This window comes from Nerophis lumbriciformis, linkage group LG26 (assembly GCF_033978685.3).
Source record: "Nerophis lumbriciformis linkage group LG26, RoL_Nlum_v2.1, whole genome shotgun sequence".
Classification (NCBI taxonomy): domain Eukaryota; kingdom Metazoa; phylum Chordata; class Actinopteri; order Syngnathiformes; family Syngnathidae; genus Nerophis; species Nerophis lumbriciformis.
The window spans coordinates 4,315,083-4,335,000 of NC_084573.2; the positions used below are offsets into that span (position 1 = coordinate 4,315,083).

The 19,918-nt window shown below is 42.5% G+C and overlaps 1 protein-coding gene across 1 annotated transcript in view; it reads right to left on the reverse strand.

The window, feature by feature from the left end:
• Positions 1 to 3,252: 3,252 nt before the first annotated feature.
• Positions 3,253 to 19,918, reverse strand: part of psen1 (presenilin 1) — a 54,065-nt gene continuing 37,399 nt past the window's right edge. The window contains exons 8-11 of the mRNA XM_061987636.2: positions 14,128 to 14,226; positions 10,378 to 10,551; positions 4,181 to 4,299; positions 3,253 to 4,102 (exon numbers count right to left, since the gene is read on the reverse strand). Coding sequence (XP_061843620.2) covers positions 3,947 to 4,102; positions 4,181 to 4,299; positions 10,378 to 10,551; positions 14,128 to 14,226 — 548 coding nt within the window. The 3' untranslated portion in view covers positions 3,253 to 3,946. The remainder of the gene's footprint in view (positions 4,103 to 4,180; positions 4,300 to 10,377; positions 10,552 to 14,127; positions 14,227 to 19,918) is intronic.

Below are 19,918 nucleotides of genomic sequence, written 5' to 3' on the forward strand. Positions count from 1 at the left end.
GAGCATGTCCCAAATTCCAAGCTGCTGTTTTGGAGGCATGTTAAAAAAAATGCACTTTGTGGCTTCAATAATAAATATGGCATTTTTTTCCATAACTTGAGTTGATTTATTTTGGAAAACCTTGTTACATTGTTTAGTGCATCACAACAAAATTAGGCATAATAATGTGTTAATTCCACGACTGTATATATCGGTATCGGTTGATATCGGAATCGGTAATTAAGAGTTGGACAATATCGGGATATCGGCAAAAAAAATGATCGGACATCTCTAGTTTTGAGTTAACTATGAACAAAATTCGATTAATCACGATTAAATATTTTGAATCGTTTGACAGCCCTACTTTTTAAATATTGTTGCACAGTCCTTGTTGTTAGAATAATTGTTTCGAAGTTATCACAAAAACTTTGTGTTACATTGAGGGCCCGGTGTAAAACTCCACTGTGTAAGGGGGAAAGCAACATGAAGGGTTTTCTGTTTTCTTTCATGTATGGTAATCAACAGAAATATATTGTTTTAAGCCAAGGACTACAAAGCGGAGAGAAGGCAGGATCTGCCCAATTTCCAGACGACCTCTTTTTGAACCTCCTTTTTCAACTGTTTTACGGACCTCTTTTTGAACTGTTTTACGGATCTCTTTTTGAACTGTTTTACAAATCTCTTTTTTGAACTGACCTTTTCTGTGAACTGTTTACGACCTTTGTCCTTTAGAAACAGCTTTGGCCAGGTGGTTAGGGACGGTCCAAATAAAAGGAGGCGTGTAATCTTTTGGCAGAACGTAATGACACTTGTCGGAGGCAGATATTTTACATATATCCGAATTTAAGTTGTACTTCTTTCATTTCTTAGTCATATTTGAAAACAGCTCGTGTTTTCCATTTCTTCTCTTGATGCTCTGTCAGCAAGTAAACTGTGTGTGTTAACCTTGAGTTCTTTGGAATGTATTATGACTAGGGAGACGTTGTGCTTGTATTATGGCTAGGGAGGGGGAAGGAAAGAGGGGTTTTTGGCGTTGGGAAGACAGACCATTTTTGGGAGGCGCAATAGAATGTTCTAGGGTTAGACTGGTCTCAAAATGTATATTGGCAAAGCTTTGAAAATATACAGGTAAAAGCCAGTAAATTAGAATATTTTGAAAAACTTGATTTATTTCAGTAATTGCATTCAAAAGGTGTAACTTGTACATTATATTTATTCATTGCACACAGACTGATGCATTCAAATGTTTATTTCATTTAATTTTGACGATTTGAAGTGGCAACAAATGAAAATCCAAAATTCCGTGTGTCACAAAATTAGAATATTACTTAAGGCTAATACAAAAAAGGGATTTTTAGAAATGTTGGCCAACTGAAAAGTATGAAAATGAAAAATATGAGCATGTACAATACTCAATACTTGGTTGGAGCTCCTTTTGCCTCAATTACTGCGTTAATGCGGCGTGGCATGGAGTCGATGAGTTTCTGGCACTGCTCAGGTGTTATGAGAGCCCAGGTTGCTCTGATAGTGGCCTTCAACTCTTCTGCGTTTTTGGGTCTGGCATTCTGCATCTTCCTTCCAATACCCCACAGATTTTCTATGGGGCTAAGGTCAGGGGAGTTGGCGGGCCAATTTAGAACAGAAATACCATGGTCCGTAAACCAGGCACGGGTAGATTTTGCGCTGTGTGCAGGCGCCAAGTCCTGTTGGAACTTGAAATCTCCATCTCCATAGAGCAGGTCAGCAGCAGGAAGCATGAAGTGCTCTAAAACTTGCTGGTAGACGGCTGCGTTGACCCTGGATCTCAGGAAACCGAGTGGACCGACACCAGCAGATGACATGGCACCCCAAACCATCACTGATGGTGGAAACTTTACACTAGACTTCAGGCAACGTGGATCCTGTGCCTCTCCTGTCTTCCTTCAGACTCTGGGACCTCGATTTCCAAAGGAAATGCAAAATTTGCATGGTTGGGTGATGTTTTGGGGTGCCATGTCATCTGCTGGTGTCGGTCCACTCTGTTTCCTGAGATCCAGGGTCAACGCAGCCGTCTACCAGCAAGTTTTAGAGCACTTCATGCTTCCTGCTGCTGACCTGCTCTATGGAGATGGAGATTTCAAGTTCCAACAGGACTTGGCGCCTGCACACAGCGCAAAATCTACCCGTGCCTGGTTTACGGACCATGGTATTTCTGTTCTAAATTGGCCCGCCAACTCCCCTGACCTTAACCCCATAGAAAATCTGTGGGGTATTGTGAAAAGGAAGATGCAGAATGCCAGACCCAAAAACGCAGAAGAGTTGAAGGCCACTATCAGAGCAACCTGGGCTCTCATAACACCTGAGCAGTGCCAGAAACTCATCGACTCCATGCCACGCCACATTAACGCAGTAATTGAGGCAAAAGGAGCTCCAACCAAGTATTGAGTATTGTACATGCTCATATTTTTCATTTTCATACTTTTCAGTTGGCCAACATTTCTAAAAATCCCTTTTTTGTATTAGCCTTAAGTAATATTCTAATTTTGTGACACACGGAATTTTGGATTTTCATTTGTTGCCACTTCAAATCATCAAAATTAAATGAAATAAACATTTGAATGCATCAGTCTGTGTGCAATGAATAAATATAATGTACAAGTTACACCTTTTGAATGCAATTACTGAAATAAATCAAGTTTTTCAAAATATTCTAATTTACTGGCTTTTACCTGTATATCCGAATTTAAGTTGTACTTCTTTCATTTCTTAGTCATATTTGAAAACAGCTCGTGTTTTCCATTTCTTCTCTTGATGCTCTGTCAGCAAGTAAACTGTGTGTGTTAACCTTGAGTTCTTTGGAATGTATTATGACTAGGGAGACGTTGTGCTTGTATTATGGTTAGGGAGAGGGAAGGAAAGAGGGGTTTTTGGCGTTGGGAAGACAGACCATTTTTGGGAGGCGCAATAGAATGTTCTAGGGTTAGACTGGTCTAAAAATGTATATTGGCAAAGCTTTGAAAATATACAACAAAATACCTATTCTGTCTCTGGTGGTTTTTCAACTCAGCTTTAAGTGTCGTAAAGAGCTTGGGAGCGAATTGTGACTTGAATTCCCTGGGAGGAACAACTGGTCCAAAACGCAACACACTGTGCAAGGGTACAGATGTCCACACGTCTCTCCTCAAATTGAGCGCAATTGAATTCTGTCTCGGTTTAATTCTTTGCTTCTTGTCTTGTTTAATAGTGTTTGAACCTGACACTTGTGTACCTAATAAATTGGCCGGTGGGGGCTCATTCACATTTTCAGTCTTTATTTAAAAAAAGGAACACATTTGCATAACTGACATATACACGTAAAGAACAGACCAAAAAGAAAAAAGAAGCAAAGTCACTCCAAATATTTCCTCAAAAGACAAAAATGGCGTCAGTGCGGCTGACATCATGTAACTACTGATTTCTTCTTCTTCTGCATACGCGGCGGGACACGAGTGGAGGGTCCTGTGGGACGCAGGAAGTCGGGAACAGCACCGGGGCGAATGATTGCAGGTTTGAATCCCGAGGAAAGCAATTTAAAAAAAAAAACCGTGGGACTGAGGTGCCCCTGAGCAAGGCACTGGACCTCCTACAACTCAGGCTAACAGGTCGCTGGTTGAACTTTGACCTCCCCAGAGTGACTCGAGTGAAATGTACCAACGTGGGATTTGAACGTGGTCCGTTATGCGCGAGGGAGGAGCTCGTTCAATCGCCTCAACTTCCTGGTGTCCCTGAGCAAGGCACCTGCTGCCCCAGTAGTGGTCAGACTGGGTGGGGAAGAGTCCCACTGGGAGTCTGAAGTCTGTGTAGTGCCTGAGACCGGATGAAAAAAACCGCAAGGTGCCAAGTCGACACCTCGGCGGAACTTTAATGATAATAATAAATGGCCTCCCCCCCGGGGGGCGGAGGGAGGGGGCAGTAGTGGAAAAAGCGAGGTGTAGAAAAAGGGGCGTGGCTAAATGTAGAACTGGTGCAGCGCCAGCTGGTCCATGAAGGGTCGCACCAGGTTATCCGTGGCGAAGTAGAAGACCAGGCCGAAGAAGATGGAGATGGGCAGAGCGGGGAGCGCCTTCTTGAAGATGGCGAGCAGGAGCAGGGTCAAACACAAGCCCTGCGGGGGGGGAGGGGGGTTACACGGCTGACATCAAGACACCGACGACAAGGCGTCGCCCGATAATAAGCGACTCACAATGAGGATGGCGACGAAGCAGGCCAGCGTGGTGTTCCAGTCGCCGCTGGCGGCGGCCGAGGCTTTTCCCACCAGCATGCTGTAGAAGATGAAGTCTCCCAGCCCCAGCTTGACGCCCCCTGGCGACAAAAGAACGCCACATTGAGGGCGGAGCTCGCTCCCGCTTCCCGAGCCTCGACTTGTAATTAGCGCACTTAACTTGACTTTTTAATCATCACACCATGTACCAAGCAAAATTGCTTCAAGGTCGGCGAGCACAACCAGAAATAATACAGGTTGTAAGCAGAGGTGGGTAGTAACGCGCTACATTTACTCCGTTACATCTACTTGAGTAACTTTTGGGATAAATTGTACTTCTAAGAGTAGTTTTAATGCAACATACTTTTACTTTTACTTAAGTATATTTATAGAGAAGGAACGCTACTTTTACTCCGCTACTTTTATCTACATTCAGCTCGCTACTCGCTACTAATTTTTATCGATCTGTTAATGCACGCTTTGTTTGTTTTGGTCTGTCAGACAGACCTTCAAGGTGCCTGCCTTACTGGTGACGTTTCACTTCGTTCCACCAATCAGATGCAGTCACTGGTGACGGCGGACCAATCAAACAGAGCCAGGAGGTCACATGACCTGACTTAAACAAGTGTAAAAACGTATTGGGGTGTTACCATTTAGTGGTCAATTGTACGGAATATGTACTGTACTGTGCAATCTAATCATAAAAGTTTCAATCAATCAATCAAAAGTGTGAAGGAAAAAAGATACTTTATTTCAACCGTACATCCCGTCAAAAGCCTAAAGACTGACCGCACATGAGGACGTTCCTGTCTTCACAATAAAAGTGCCGCTCCATCGCGCCTGCGCTTTCAAAACAAGAGTCTCCGAAAGCCAGCGCAAACAAGCTAGCAAGCTAAGGAGTTTGCCGCCAATGTATTTCTTGTAAAGTGTATAAAAACGAATATGGAAACTGGACAAATAAGATGCCAAAAACCAACCACTTTCATGTGGTATTAGACAGAAAGGAGGAACTTTTCTTCTCCTCCATTTGAAAACGTGGACGTTATCATCACTACTGTCTGATTCCAATCAATGCAAGTCATCAGAATCAGGTAATACACCAACTTATATTCTTGTCTTCATGAAAGAAAGGAATCTATATGTTAAACATGCTTGTATATTCATTAAAACACCTTTAATATGTAAACAAAAACAGCTAAATAAATACATATAAATTATATACTGTATATATCAATGTATATGTATGTATGTGTGTATACATATATATATATATATATATATATATATATATATATATATATATATATATATATATATATATATATACATATATATATATATACATATATATATATACATATATATATATATATATATATATATATATATATATATATATATATATGAGTGTGTATGTTACTCATCAGTTACTCAGTACTTGAGTAGTTTTTTCACAACATACTTTTTACTTTTACTCAAGTAAATATTTGGGTGACTACTCCTTACTTTTACTTGAGTAATAAATCTCTAAAGTAACAGTACTCTTACTTGAGTACAATTTCTGGCTACTCTACCCACCTCTGGTTGTAAGGCACGCTGTCGATTATTTTAAAGAATGAAAGGATTTTAAATGCGCCTTATGGTACCGAAAAATACAGTAAACAAAACCTCTCCTTAATCAGGACAGAAGCTTCACTCATTTATCCATGTTATTTTCACTAGACTCAAAAACTCCTTTGTCCCACAAGCCATTAGACCAGAGGTGCTCACACTTTTTCTGCAGGCGAGCTACTTTTCAATTGATCAAGTCGTGGGGATCTACCTCATTCATATATATATTTTATGTTTACTTATATATAAAATATATGTTTTTGTTAATAAGTTAAAGGTGTTTAATGATAATGCAAGCATGTTTAACACATATAGTTAATATTGTTAATAAATTAAAGGTGTTTAATGATAATACAAGAATGTTTAATACATATAGTTAATATTGTTAATAAATTAAAGGTGTTTAATGATAATACAAGTATGTTTAATACATATAGTTAATATTGTTAACAAGTTAAAGGTGTTTAAAGATAATGCAAGCATGTTTAATACATATAGTTAATATTGTTAACAAGTTAAAGGTGTTTAATGATAATACAAGCATGTTTAACACATATAGTTAATATTGTTAATAAGTTAAAGGTGTTTAAAGATAATGCAAGCATGTTTAACACATGTAGTTAATATTGTTAACAAGTTAAGGTGTTTAAAGATAATACAGGCATGTTTAACACATATAGATTCCTTTCTTTCATACAAGAATATAAGTTGGTGTATTACCTGATTCTGATGACTTGCATTGATTGGAATCAGACAGTGGTGCTAAAAACGTCTGCATTTTCGAATGGAGGAGAAAAAAGTCCTCCTTTCTGTCCAATACCACATGAACGTGGTTGGTTTTTGGCATCTTATTTGTCCAGCTTCCGTACTCCTTTGTATACACTTTACAAGAAATACATTGTCGGCAAACTCCGTAGCTTGCTAGCTTGTGCACGCCAGCTTTCTGAGACTCTTGTTTTGGTAGCGCAACTGTGCAACTGTGCAGTCGGTCTTTGGAGTTTTGACGACAGGTACGGCGCCAGAGTCTGTTGAAATAAAGTGTTTCTCGCCTTCCGGTCGGTCATTTTAATGAGCTGGCAGCAGCCAGCGTCATCTCAGAAGACCCTCGGGTGCCGTGAATGTCAATCAAGTGACGAAAGTGACGTCATAGTGAAGATTTATGATCGCTCATTTTTAGGACTATTTTTTTAATGCCTGGCTGGTGATCGACTGACACACCCTCCGCGATCGACCGGTAGATCGCGATCGACGTAATGAGCACCCCTGCATTAGACTGTACAACTCCTCTCTGCAAACAATAACAGTGCAATACTTTTTCAGAACATGGTCACTGCTGCCTAGTTTCTCTTGTTATATTCTTATTTTACTGTTACATTTTCATTCTCATTGTTGCTTTTTATTTTTATTGTAATATTTTTCTATTTTGTTTCCATTTATACCCCCGTTATTTACTTTTTAAATTCGATCTCAATTCTGTACGCTGCTGCTGGAATTTTAATTTTTCCTGAGGGAACTCTCCTGAAAGAATCAATAAGTACTATCTATCTGTCTATCTTCACCATACTTGGTTAGGACAAATCTACAGGTACAGTTTGTCAAAGCCACCTTTGATTGACTCTTTCTTACTTCCAGGTGTGCACAAACTACAGTTAAATCTACATTTAAAAAAACATATACAAACCCTGTTTCTATATGAGTTGGGAAATTGTGTTAGATGTAAATATAAACTGAATACAATGATTTGCAAATCATTTTCAACCCATATTCAATTGAATATGCTACAAAGACAACATATTTGATGTTCAAACTAATAAACTTTTTTTTGTGTGTGCAAATAATCATTAACTTTAAAATGTGATGCCAGCAACACATGACAAAGAAGTTGGGAAAGGTGGCAATAAATACTGATAAAGTTGAGGAATGCTCATCAAACACTTATTTGGAACATCCCACAGGTGTGCAGGCTAATTGGGAACAGGTGGGTGCCATGATTGGGTATAAAAACAGCTTCCCATAAAATGCTTTCACAAGAAAGGATGGGGCGAGGCACACCCCTTTGTCCACAACTGCGTGAGCAAATAGTCAAACAGTTTAAGAACAACGTTTCTCAAAGTGCAATTGCAAGAAATTGAGGGATTTCAACATCTACGGTCCATAATATCATCAAAAGGTTCAGAGAATCTGGAGAAATCACTCCACGTAAGCGGCATGGCCGGAAACCAACATTGAATGACCGTGACCTTCGATCCCTCAGACGGCACTGTATCAAAAACCGACATCAATCTCTAAAGGATATCACCACATGGGCTCAGGAACACTTCAGAAAACCACTGTCACTAAACACAGTTGGTCGCTACATCTGTAAGTGCAAGTTAAAGCTCTACTATGCAAAGCGAAAGCCATTTATCAACAACACCCAGAAACGCCGCCGTCTTCTCTGGGCCCGAGATCATCTAAGATGGACTCATGCAAAGTGGAAAAGTGTTCTGTGGTCTGACGAGTCCACATTTCAAATAGTTTTTGGAAATATTCGACATCGTGTCATCCGGACCAAAGGGGAAGCGAACCATCCAGACTGTTATCGACGCAAAGTTCAAAAGCCAGCATGTGTGATGGTATGGGGGTGCATTAGTGCCCAAGGCATGGGTAACTTACACATCTGTGAAGTAACAATTACCGTATTTTCCGCACTATAAGGCGCACCTAAAAACCACAAATTTTCTCAAAAGCTGACAGTGCGCCTTATAACCCGGTGCGCTTTATATATGGATTAATATTAAGATTCATTTTCATAAAGTTTCGGTCTCGTAACTACGGTAAACAGCCGCCATCTTTTTTCCCGGTAGAACAGGAAGCGCTTCTTCTTCTACGCAAGCAACCGCCAAGGTAAGCACCCGCCCCCATAGAACAGGAAGCGCTTCTTCTTCTACTGTAAGCAACCACCCGCCCGCGTAGAAGAAGAAAAAGCGCGCGGATATCACCGTACGTTTCATTTCCTTTGTGTGTTTACATCTGTAAAGACCACAAAATGGCTCCTACTAAGCGACAGGGATCCGGTTCATGAAAAGACGCAATCTCTCCATCCGCACACGGATTACTATTTCACAGCAACTGATATTCCTGTGAACCGCACTGTGGATACAACGGGAGCACGTACGGTGAATATTCGCACCACAGGGAATGAGAAGTCATCCTTCACTGTGGTTCTAGCTTGCCATGCTAATGGCCAGAAACTTCCACCCATGGTGATATTCAAAAGGAAGACCTTGCCAAAAGAGACCTTTCCAGCTGGCGTCATCATAAAAGGTAACTCGAAGGGATGGATGAAGAAAAGATGAGCGAGTGGTTTAGGTAAGTTTAAGTTTACGCGAAGAGGCCGGGTGGCTTTTTTCACGCAGCTTCGTCCATGTTGATATACGATTCCATGCGCGCCCACATCACGCTGGTTTTAATATATTATTAAAGTTTGACTGACCTATTTGACTGTTTTTTTGACATTCCTTTAGCGCAGTTAGATGCGGCTTACAACACGGGGCGGCTTATAGGTGGACAAAGTTTTGAAATATGCCGTTCATTGAAGGCGCGGCTTATAACCCAGGGCGCCTTATGGTGCGGAAAATACGGTAATGCTGAAAGGTACATACAGCATATGCTGCCATCTAAGCGCCGTCTTTTTCCATGGACGCCCCTGCTTATTTCAGCAAGACAATGCCAAGCCACATTCTGCACGTGTTACAACAGCGGGGCTTCGTAAAAAAAAAAAAAAAAGAGTGCGGGTACTTTCCTGGCCCGCCTGCAGTCCAGACCTGTCTCCCATCGAAAATGTGTGGCGCATTATGAAGCGTAAAATACGACAGCGGAGACCCCCGGACTGTTGAACGACTGAAGCTCTACATAAAACAAGAATGGGAAAGAATTCCACTTTCAAAGCTTCATCAATTAGTTTCCTCAGTTCCCAATTGTTTATTGAGTGTTGTTAAAAGAAAAGGCGATGTAACACAGTGGTGAACATGCCCTTTCCCAACTACTTTGGCACGTGTTGCAGCCATGAAATTCTAAGTTAATTATTATTTGCAAAAAACAAATAAAGTTTATGAGTTTGGACATCAAATATCTTTGTAGTGCATTCAACTGAATATGGGTTGAAAAGATTTGCAAATCATTGTATTCCGTTTATATTTACATCTAACACAATTTCCCAACTCATATGGAAACGGGGTTTTGTACATAGGTTACTGGTATTAGTATCGGCTCGGAAAAAAATATTGTGCATCCTTAGTTCAAGATGAAATATGTACTGGAACCAATTATTCAAGCTAACATTGTTTTCCGTGCAGAAATTAGCTTCACTTATGAACCGATTAAGTTTGTAAACTGAGGTCCCACTGTAAATTATTGGTGAGATATATTATTAGAGATGCTTATGTTAATGTTTTGTTCAGGGTTAGTACTTCAGCATATATTGTCCTACTTTGGATCGGTTTTTAATCTTCAATGTTTAAAAGCTTCAGTGGCCCGTAGAATGGACGTTCTCAGGTGCGAGTAAGAAAAGCCGACGTTGCACTCACTCTCCTCCTCGTCGTCTTCCACGGGAGGACGATCCGACGGCATCTCCTGGATTTCCCGCCGACTCTGGTCCGTGGACTGGAGCGGCCCCAGCTGGTGCTCCTGGTGGCTGACCCAGGACACGGAGAAGCCGCCGTCGTCCTGCGATGGACTGGATGGCGCCGGGCACGCCACGGCTGTAGGTAAACGTCAACAAGTTAGCCAGATCTGTCTGTTGTGTTCTAATCCTGCGTTTCTTAACCATAGCGCCGCCAAAAAAACACCTGTTTCTCAGCTGTGGTCCGTATAGTCGGTTGTAATACACTTTTTCACCACTTGTGGCAGTAATGACAATCTCAAACAAATAGAAGAAGTCTGGCGCAAAAGTCAAAGATTAAGTTTCTTAGGTGCAAAAATTATGACTAATGTGGTGAAGCTTTATTTAAATTTGCACTTTGCAGTTGAGTTAATTATCAATAATATCATTATTATTTCAGTTTTTTATAGTAGTCTGTTACACATTAGTCCCTACTTATGCAGTATATTTGGTTAGTACTCATTTTTTCTAATCAGCCTGACCAAACCCTAAAATGTATGTGGTAAATACTTTTGTAATCAGCCTGACCAAAGCCTAAGGTTTATGTGTTATATACTTTTCTAATCAACCTGACCAAAGCCTAAAAATGTATGTGGTAAATACTTTTCTAATCAGCCTTACCAAAGCCTAAGGTTTATGTGTTATAAAGATACTTTTCTAATCAGCCTAACCTAAGCCTAAGGTTTATGTGTTATATACTTTTGTAATCAGCCTGACCAAAGCCTAAGGTTTATGTGTTATATACTTTTCTAATCAGCCTAAAGTTTATGTGGTAAATAATGTTCTAATCAGCCTGACCAAAGCCTAAGGTTTATGTGGAAAATAATGTTCTAATCAGCCTGACCAAAGCCTAAGGTTTATGTGTTACATACTTTTGTAATCAGCCTGACCAAAGCCTAAGGTTTATGTGTTATATACTTTTCTAATCAGCCTGACCAAAACCTAAAATGTATGTGGTAAATACTTTTCTAATCAGCCTTACCAAAGCCTAAGGTTTATGTGTTATAAAGATACCTTTCTAAGCAGCCTGACCAAAGCCTAAGGTTTATGTGTTAAATAATTTGCTAATCAGCCTGACGAAATCCTAAGGTTTATGTGTTAAATAATGTTCTAATCAGCCTGACCAAAGCCTAAGGTTTATGTGGTAAATAATGTACTAATCAGCCTGACCAATGCCTAAGGTTTATATACTAAATAATGTTCTAATCAGCCTGACCAAAGCCTAAGGTTTATGTGTTATAAAGATACTTTTGTAATCAGCCTGACCAAAGCCTAAGGTTTATGTGTTATATACTTTTCTAATCAGCCTGACCAAAGCCTAAAATGTATGTGGTAAATACTTTTCTAATCAGCCTTACCAAAGCCTAAGGTTTATGTGTTATAAAGATACCTTTCTAAGCAGCCTGACCAAAGCCTAAGGTTTATGTGTTATATACTTTTCTAATCAGCCTGACCAAAGCCTAAAACTTATGTGGTAAATACTTTTCTAATCAGCATTACCAAAGCCTAAGGTTTATGTGTAATAAAGATACCTTTCTAAGCAGCCTGACCAAAGCCTAAGGTTTATGTGGTAAATAATGTTCTAATCAGCCTGACCAATGCCTAAGGTTTATGTGTTAAATAATGTTCTAATCAGCCTGACCAAAGCCTAAGGTTTATGTGTTAAATAATGTTCTAATCAGCCTGACCAATGCCTAAGGTTTATGTGGTAAATAATGTTCTAATCAGCCTGACCAATGCCTAAGGTTTATGTGTTAAATAATCTTTTAATCAGCCTGACCAAATCCTAAGGTTCATGTGTTAAATAATGTTCTAATCAGCCTGACCAAATCCTAAGGTTTATGTGTTAAATAATGTTCTAATCAGCCTGACCAAATCCTAAGGTTTATGTGTTAAATAATGTTCTAATCAGCCTGACCAAATCCTAAGGTCTATGTGTTAAATAATGTTCTAATCAGCCTGACCAAAGCCTACGGTTTATGTGGTAAATAATGTTCTAATCAGCCTGACCAAAGCCTAAGGTCTATGTGTTAAATAATGTTCTAATCAGCCTGACCAAAGCCTAAGGTTTATGTGGTAAATAATGTTCTAATCAGCCTGACCAAAGCCTAAGGTTTATGTGGTAAATAATGTTCTAATCAGCCTGACCAAAGCCTAAGGTTTATATAGTAAATAATGTCCTAATCAGCCTGACCAAAGCCTAAGGTTCATGTGTTAAATAATGTTCTAATCAGCCTGACCAAAGCCTAAGGTTTATGTGGTAAATAATGTTCTAATCAGCCTGACCAAATCCTAAGGTCTATGTGTTAAATAATGTTCTAATCAGCCTGACCAAAGCCTAAGGTTTATGTGGTAAATAATGTTCTAATCAGCCTGACCAAAGCCTAAGGTTTATGTGGTAAATAATGTTCTAATCAGCCTGACCAAAGCCTAAGGTTTATATAGTAAATAATGTCCTAATCAGCCTGACCAAAGCCTAAGGTTCATGTGTTAAATAATGTTCTAATCAGCCTGACCAACGCCTAAGGTTTATGTGTTAAATAATGTTCTAATCAGCCTGACCAATGCCTAAGGTTTATGTGGTAAATAATGTTCTAATCAGCCTGACCAAAGCCTAAGGTTTATGTGGTAAATAATGTTCTAATCAGCCTGACTAAAGCCTAAGGTTTATGTGTTAAATAATGTTCTAATCAGCCTGACCAAAGCCTAAGGTTTATGTGGTAAATAATGTTCTAATCAGCCTGACCAATGCCTAAGGTTTATGTGGTAAATAATGTTCTAATCAGCCTGACCAAAGCCTAAGGTTTATGTGGTAAATAATGTTCTAATCAGCCTGACCAAATCCTAAGGTTTATATAGTAAATAATGTTCTAATCAGCCTGACCAATGCCTAAGGTTTATATAGTAAATAATGTTTAATCAGCCTGACCGAAGCCTAAGGTTTATGTGGAAAATAATGTTTTAATCAGCCTGACCAAAGCCTAAGGTTTATGTGGTAAATAATGTTCTAATCAGCCTGACCAAAGCCTAAGGTTTATATAGTAAATAATGTTCTAATCAGCCTGACCAAAGCCTAAGGTTTATGTGGTAAATAATGTTCTAATCAGCCTGACCAAAGCCTAAGGTTTATGTGGTAAATAATGTTATAATCAGCCTGACCAATGCCTAAGGTTTATGTGGTAAATAATGTTCTAATCAGCCTGACCAAAGCCTAAGGTATATGTGGTAAATAATGTTCTAATCAGCCTGACCAAAGCCTAAGGTTTATGTGGTAAATAATGTTCTAATCAGCCTGACCAAAGCCTAAGGTTTATGTGGTAAATAATGTTCTAATCAGCCTGACCAAAGCCTAAGGTTTATGTGGTAAATAATGTTCTAATCAGCCTGACCAAAGCCTAAGGTTTATATAGTAAATAATGTTCTAATCAGCCTGACCAAAGCCTAAGGTTTATGTGGTAAATAAATAATAATCTTTGGTTTCATATCATTTAACAAGGTTGTGTAAACTGCAAGTAGGCTCGATATCCTGTAATTATTGACTTGGTACGATTACTAAGTCAACGTTAATATTTGAGCGTGCCCCGGGCCCCTCTATAGTGGATAAGTTGGGTCCCGAGGTCATGAAGGTTAAGAACCTGTGTTTTAATCCATGTCATTTATCCGTGGAATCACTCACCGTCTTGAGGCGGCGGCGGCGGCGGAGGCGAGGCTGCGTCCCCAGAGCCCCTCCTGGGCTGGTCCGTGTCGGCCATGTTGACGAGCCACACCATCGTAGCTTCGGGAGGAAAAGTCGAGGCATTACGTGGACATTCTGTCTCTTTCCGCAAAATGCTTCAATTCTATACAGTTCACACGCGTGGTCAGCCCCGCTGTCTCTCAGCAAGAATGTGAGTGCTGGTATTCGCGTTCTAATCTCGGCTCTGGAATTTTGTGTGGCGTTTGCATGTTCTTCCTGGGGTTGTGTGGCTTCTTTCCGTGCACACTGGCTTCCTTTCGCATTTCAAAAACATGTTATGTTCTTTGTGGTCCGTACTTTGTCTTCAGTGAGTAAAGTAAAGACAATACGTTGACTTCCAGCATTGTAAAAGCTCCCTCATTCTTCTCGATTTTAATGCAGCATATCATGCGTTGTCTTTCTGATAGGCAATGTCTAGCAATTAAAGATTACAGTTGGTACAAAATGCAGCTGCTAGACTTTTGACAAGAACAAGAAAGTTTGATCATATTACGCCTATACTGGCTCACCTGCACTGGCTTCCTGTGCACTTAAGATGTGACTTTAAGGTTTTACTACTTACGTAAAAAATACTACACGGTCTAGCTCAGGGGTCGGCAACCTTTACCAGTCAAAGAGCCATTTTGACCAGTTTCACAAATTATAGATAACAATGGGAGCCGCAAATTTTTTTTTGAAATTTTAAATGAAATAACACTGCATACGAAGTTGTTTTTTTTGCTTTGTGCTATGTCTAACCAGGGGTCTCAGACACGCTGCCCACACCTTTATGTAGAATTTGAAAGCTGGTAAGGCACGCGGGTTTTAATTGAATGGCGCTTGTCAGCGTCATGCGTGCCTTGATGGTACAGCATAAAGCACCCACTTCAGTTAGCGTGCCTGATCAGCCACACGTTGTATGGGGCTTCCGCTTTGCTCACGTAGGTAACAGCAAGGCATACTTGTTCAACAACCACACAGGTCACACTGACTGTGGCAGTATAAAAAAAACAACCTTTAACACGCCTACTAATAATGCGCCACACTGTGAACCCACACCAAACAAGAATGACAAACAAATTTCGGGAGAACATCTGCACCGTAACACAACATAAACACAACAGGACAAATACCCAGAATCCCATGCAGCCCTAACTCTTCCGGGATACATTATACACCCCCCGCTACCAAACCCCGCCCACCTCAACCGACGCACACAGAGGGGGTGGGGGGGGGGGGGGGGGGGGGGGGGGGGGGGGGGGGGTGTTGATGTGTGAGGGAGCAGGGTTGGGGTGGGGGCGGGGTTTGGTGGTAGCAGGGGTGTATAATGTAGCCCGGAAGAGTCAGGGCTGTGTTGATGTGTGAAGGAGCAGGGTTGGGGTGGGGGCGGGGTTTGGTGGTAGCAGGGGTGTATAATGTAGCCCGGAAGAGTCAGGGCTGCATGGGATTCTGGGTGTTTGTTCTGTTGTGTTTATGTTGTGTTAAGGTGCAGATGTTCTCCCGAAATGTGTTTGTCATTCTTGTTTCGTTTTGGTTCAAAGTGTGGCGCATTATTAGTAAGAGTGTTAAAGTTGTTTTATATGACCACCGTCAGTGTAACCTGTGTGGCTGTTGACCAAGTATGCCTTGCTGTCACGTACGTGTGCAAGCAAAAGATGTATGTTGTATAACAAGTGTTGGGCTGGCACTCTGTTAATACAGATTGTAGAGGGCGTCAAATGTTGTACCATCATGGCACGCCCTTATTATAGCCGTAAGGGTGAAAATCGGTGAATATTAATCCCGGGAGTTTTCTGCGAGAGGCACTGAAATCCGGAAGTCTCACGGGAAAATTGGGGGGTTCAGCAAGTAAGCTGCTGAGCCGCATCAGAGTGATCAAAGAGCCGCATGCTGCTCCGGAGCCGCGGGTTGCTGACCCCTGGTCTAGCTCCATCCTATCTTGCCGATTGTATTGTACCATATGTCCCGGCAAGAAATCTGCGTTCAAAGAACTCTGGCTTATTAGTGATTCCCAGAGCCCCCAAAAAAACTGCAGGCTATAGAGCGTTTTCTATTCGGGCTCCAGTACTCTGGAATGCCCTCCCGGTAACAGTTAGAGATGCTACCTCAGTAGAAGCATTTAAGTCCCATCTCAAAACTCATTTGTATACTCTAGCCTTTAAATAGACCCCCTTTTTAGACCAGTTGATCTGCCGTTTCTTTTCCTTTCTCCTCTGCTCCCCCCTCTCCCATGTGGAGGGGGAGACACACAGGTCCGGTGGCCATGAATGAAGTGCTGGCTGTCCAGAGTCGGGACCCGGGGTGGACCGCTCGCTTGTGTATCGGTTAGGGACATCTCTGCGCTGCTGACCCATCTCCGCTCGGGATGGTTTCCTGCTGGCCCCACTATGGACTGGACTCTTACTATTATGTTGGATCCACTATGGACTGGACTCTCACAATATTATGTCAGACCCACTCGACATCCATTGCATTCGGTCTCCCCTAGAGGAGGGGGGTTACCCACATATGCGGTCCTCTCCAAGGTTTCTCATAGTCATTCACATCGACGTCCCACTGGGGCATACTTGCCAACCCTCCCGAATTTTCCGGGAAACTCCCGAAATTCAGCGCCTCTCCCGAAAACCTCCCGGGACAAATATTTTCCCGAAAATCTCCCGGTTTTCAGCCGGAGCTGGAAGCCACGCCCCCTCCAGCTCCATGCAGACCTGAGTGAGGACAGCCTTTTTTCATGACGGGAGGACAACAGGGTGACAAGAACTAAATCATCCAGACTAGAGATAAATTGTATTATTATGTTTATCTTACCTACAAATAAATATTTGTTAATTAAAAAAAAAAAAACTGAATACATTTTTACTATATTTTGCTAAAAACATCAAAATTAATTGTATTTTTATTTGTATTTTTTCTGACTCCTTATTACATCCAGCCATAGAATTATACATTAAAATAAACATGTTTGAAATAATTAATTTTAAATGATCATAGCAATTCATTTAAAATGACCATATCTAATTATTAAAATAATTGCTTGTTTATCAACAACTTTTGCATTTTATTCATTACATTTTGAAGCTCTCAGAAGCCAAGTTATGTTATATTCCTTAAGATTTATTTATGCAAGTTTGAAGTATCAATTATCTAAACACAGTTTTGTTTGCATATTTTCAGGATGTAGCTATCTATATATATATATATATATATATATATATATATATTAGAGATGCGCGGATAGTAGAGATGCGCGGTTTGCGGGCACAACCGCGGAGTCCGCGGATTATCCGCGAATCGGGCAGATGAAATTTAAAAAATTAGATTTTATCAGCGGGTCGGGTCGGGTCGGGTCGGGCGATTAAAATTAAAAAAAATTAGATTTTAAATAGATTCAGGCGGGTGGCAGTTAAACCAATTCGGAAATATGATGTAGCGGCTAGCTACGGGGTGTTAGCCAATGGCTTTGGCTGGGGGGCGGGACTTCCGGGCAAGTTAGGGAAGTGACGTTGTTGACAGGAAGTGTTAGTTCGAGTTTTGCCGGGAAAGACGCACATTGGAGCTGTTGTGTGGTTACATTGCATCTTATTACAATAAATACGAGACAAACGAATAAGTCTATGAGCCTACGTTCCTGGGAACATTACAATATATACATAGTTAAATGTTGTTACCCACATACGAAAAACGAGCAGGCACCTGCAGCATATGCCACAACAGAAGAAAAAAAAAAAAAGAGATGGACACTTTTACGGAGCGGAGAAGGCCCCCGACGCCTCGCCAGGGTCCGGGACCGAGGCCCCTTCCCCCGAGAGGGCCCCACCGGGAGCCGTAGTTGAGGCGATCCGCGAGAAGGGCCCGACGCACGTCCAGGGTCACCACCGCACCGACACCCCGCCTCGTCCGCCTTCGCCGCGGCCAGCGTCACGCGCAGCAGGTAAGCAGCTTACCTGCCCGCCACCCCCGTGGCCGGGGGCGCGTAACAGGGGTCACTCCGCGCGCAGTGCGCTCACGAAAGGGGTGGGGCTCACCCTGGTTGATATAGACAGCAGCTAGGACGGTGGCCATGGAAGTTGGAACCCGCTAAGGAGTGTGTAACAACCCACCTGCCGAATCAACTAGCCCTGAAAATGGATGGCGCTGGAGCGTCGGGCCCATATACCCGGCCGTCGCCGGCAGCGAGATGTGCTTGGAGGTGCGCTCGGCGCGGCTCCCATATGATTGCGCACTGGTGTGCGTCTGGGTCGTGACAGCGTGGCATGCGAATGTCTGTGCTGCGTTGGATCAGTCTCCTTTCATTAACAGGCAAAAGCTTTATAACCTCACTAATGCCTTGCATCGTCTATATTAGATATATAACAACGGGCGGGTGCGGGCGGATGGCGGGCGGATGCAGTTCTGATCAAATGTTAGATCGGGTGGATTGCGGATGGTTGACGACTTTCTGATGCGGTTGCGGATGAAATAATTGCCTATCCGCGCATCTCTAGCGGATAGGCAATTATTTCATCCGCAACCGCATCAGAAAGTCGTCAACCATCCGCCATCCACCCGATCTAACATTTAATCAGAACCGCACCCGCCCGTTGTTATATATCTAATATAGACGATGCAAGGCATTAGTGAGGTTATAAAGCTTTTGCCTGTTAAAGAAAGGAGACTGATCCAATGCAGCACAGACATTCAATGCGTGCCACGCTGTCACGGCCCAGACGCACACCAGTGCGCAATCATCTGGGAGCCGCGCTGAGCGCACCTCCAAGCGCGTGGAGGTGCGATGTCCCTCGCACCCGCGGCGGCTCCACCCGGGCTCGCGCCCGAGGCTTCAGCGCGCACCGCGGCGGCCATCCTACTCGTCGCGGCCTAGCCCTCGTGGCTCTCGCTGCCGGCGACGGCCGGGTATGGGCCCGACGCTCCAGCGCCATCCATTTTCAGGGCTAGTTGATTCGGCAGGTGGGTTGTTACACACTCCTTAGCGGGTTCCGACTTCCATGGCCACCGTCCTGCTGTCTATATCAACCAGGGTGAGCCCCACCCCTTTCGTGAGCGCACTGCGCGCGGAGTGATTCCTGTTACGCGCCCCCGGCAACAGGGGTGGCGGGCAGGTAAGCTGCGCGGGCGGAGCGCGCGGAGTGACCCCTGTTACGAGCCCCCGGCCACGGGGGTGGCGGGCAGGTAAGCTGCTTACCTGCTGCGCGTGACGCCGGCCGCGGCGAAGGCGGACGAGGCGGGGTGTCGGTGCGGTGGTGACCCTGGACGTGCGTCGGGCCCTTCTCGTGGATCACCTCAGCTACGGCTCCCGGTGGGGCCCTCTCGGGGGAAGGGGCCTCGGTCCCGGACCCCGGCGAGGCGTCCCTTCTCCGCTCCGTAAAAGTGTCCATCTCTTTTTTTTTTCTTCTTCTGTTGTGGCATATGCTGCAGGTGCCTGCTCGTTTTTCGTATGTGGGTAACAACATTTAACTATGTATATATATTTCCCAATTGGTTTAACTGCCACCCGCCTAAATCTATTTAAAATCAATTTTTTTTATTTATTTCAACCGCCCGACCCGACCCGCGGATAAAATCTAATTTTTTTTTATTTCAACCGCCCGATCCGCGGATAATCGGCGGATAATCCGCGGACTCCGCGGTTGTGTCCGCAAACCGCGCATCTCTACTATACATATATATATATATATATATATATATATATATATATGTGTGTATGGAATGATTGACTTGGTGAATTCTAGCTGTCAATATACTCCTCCCCTCT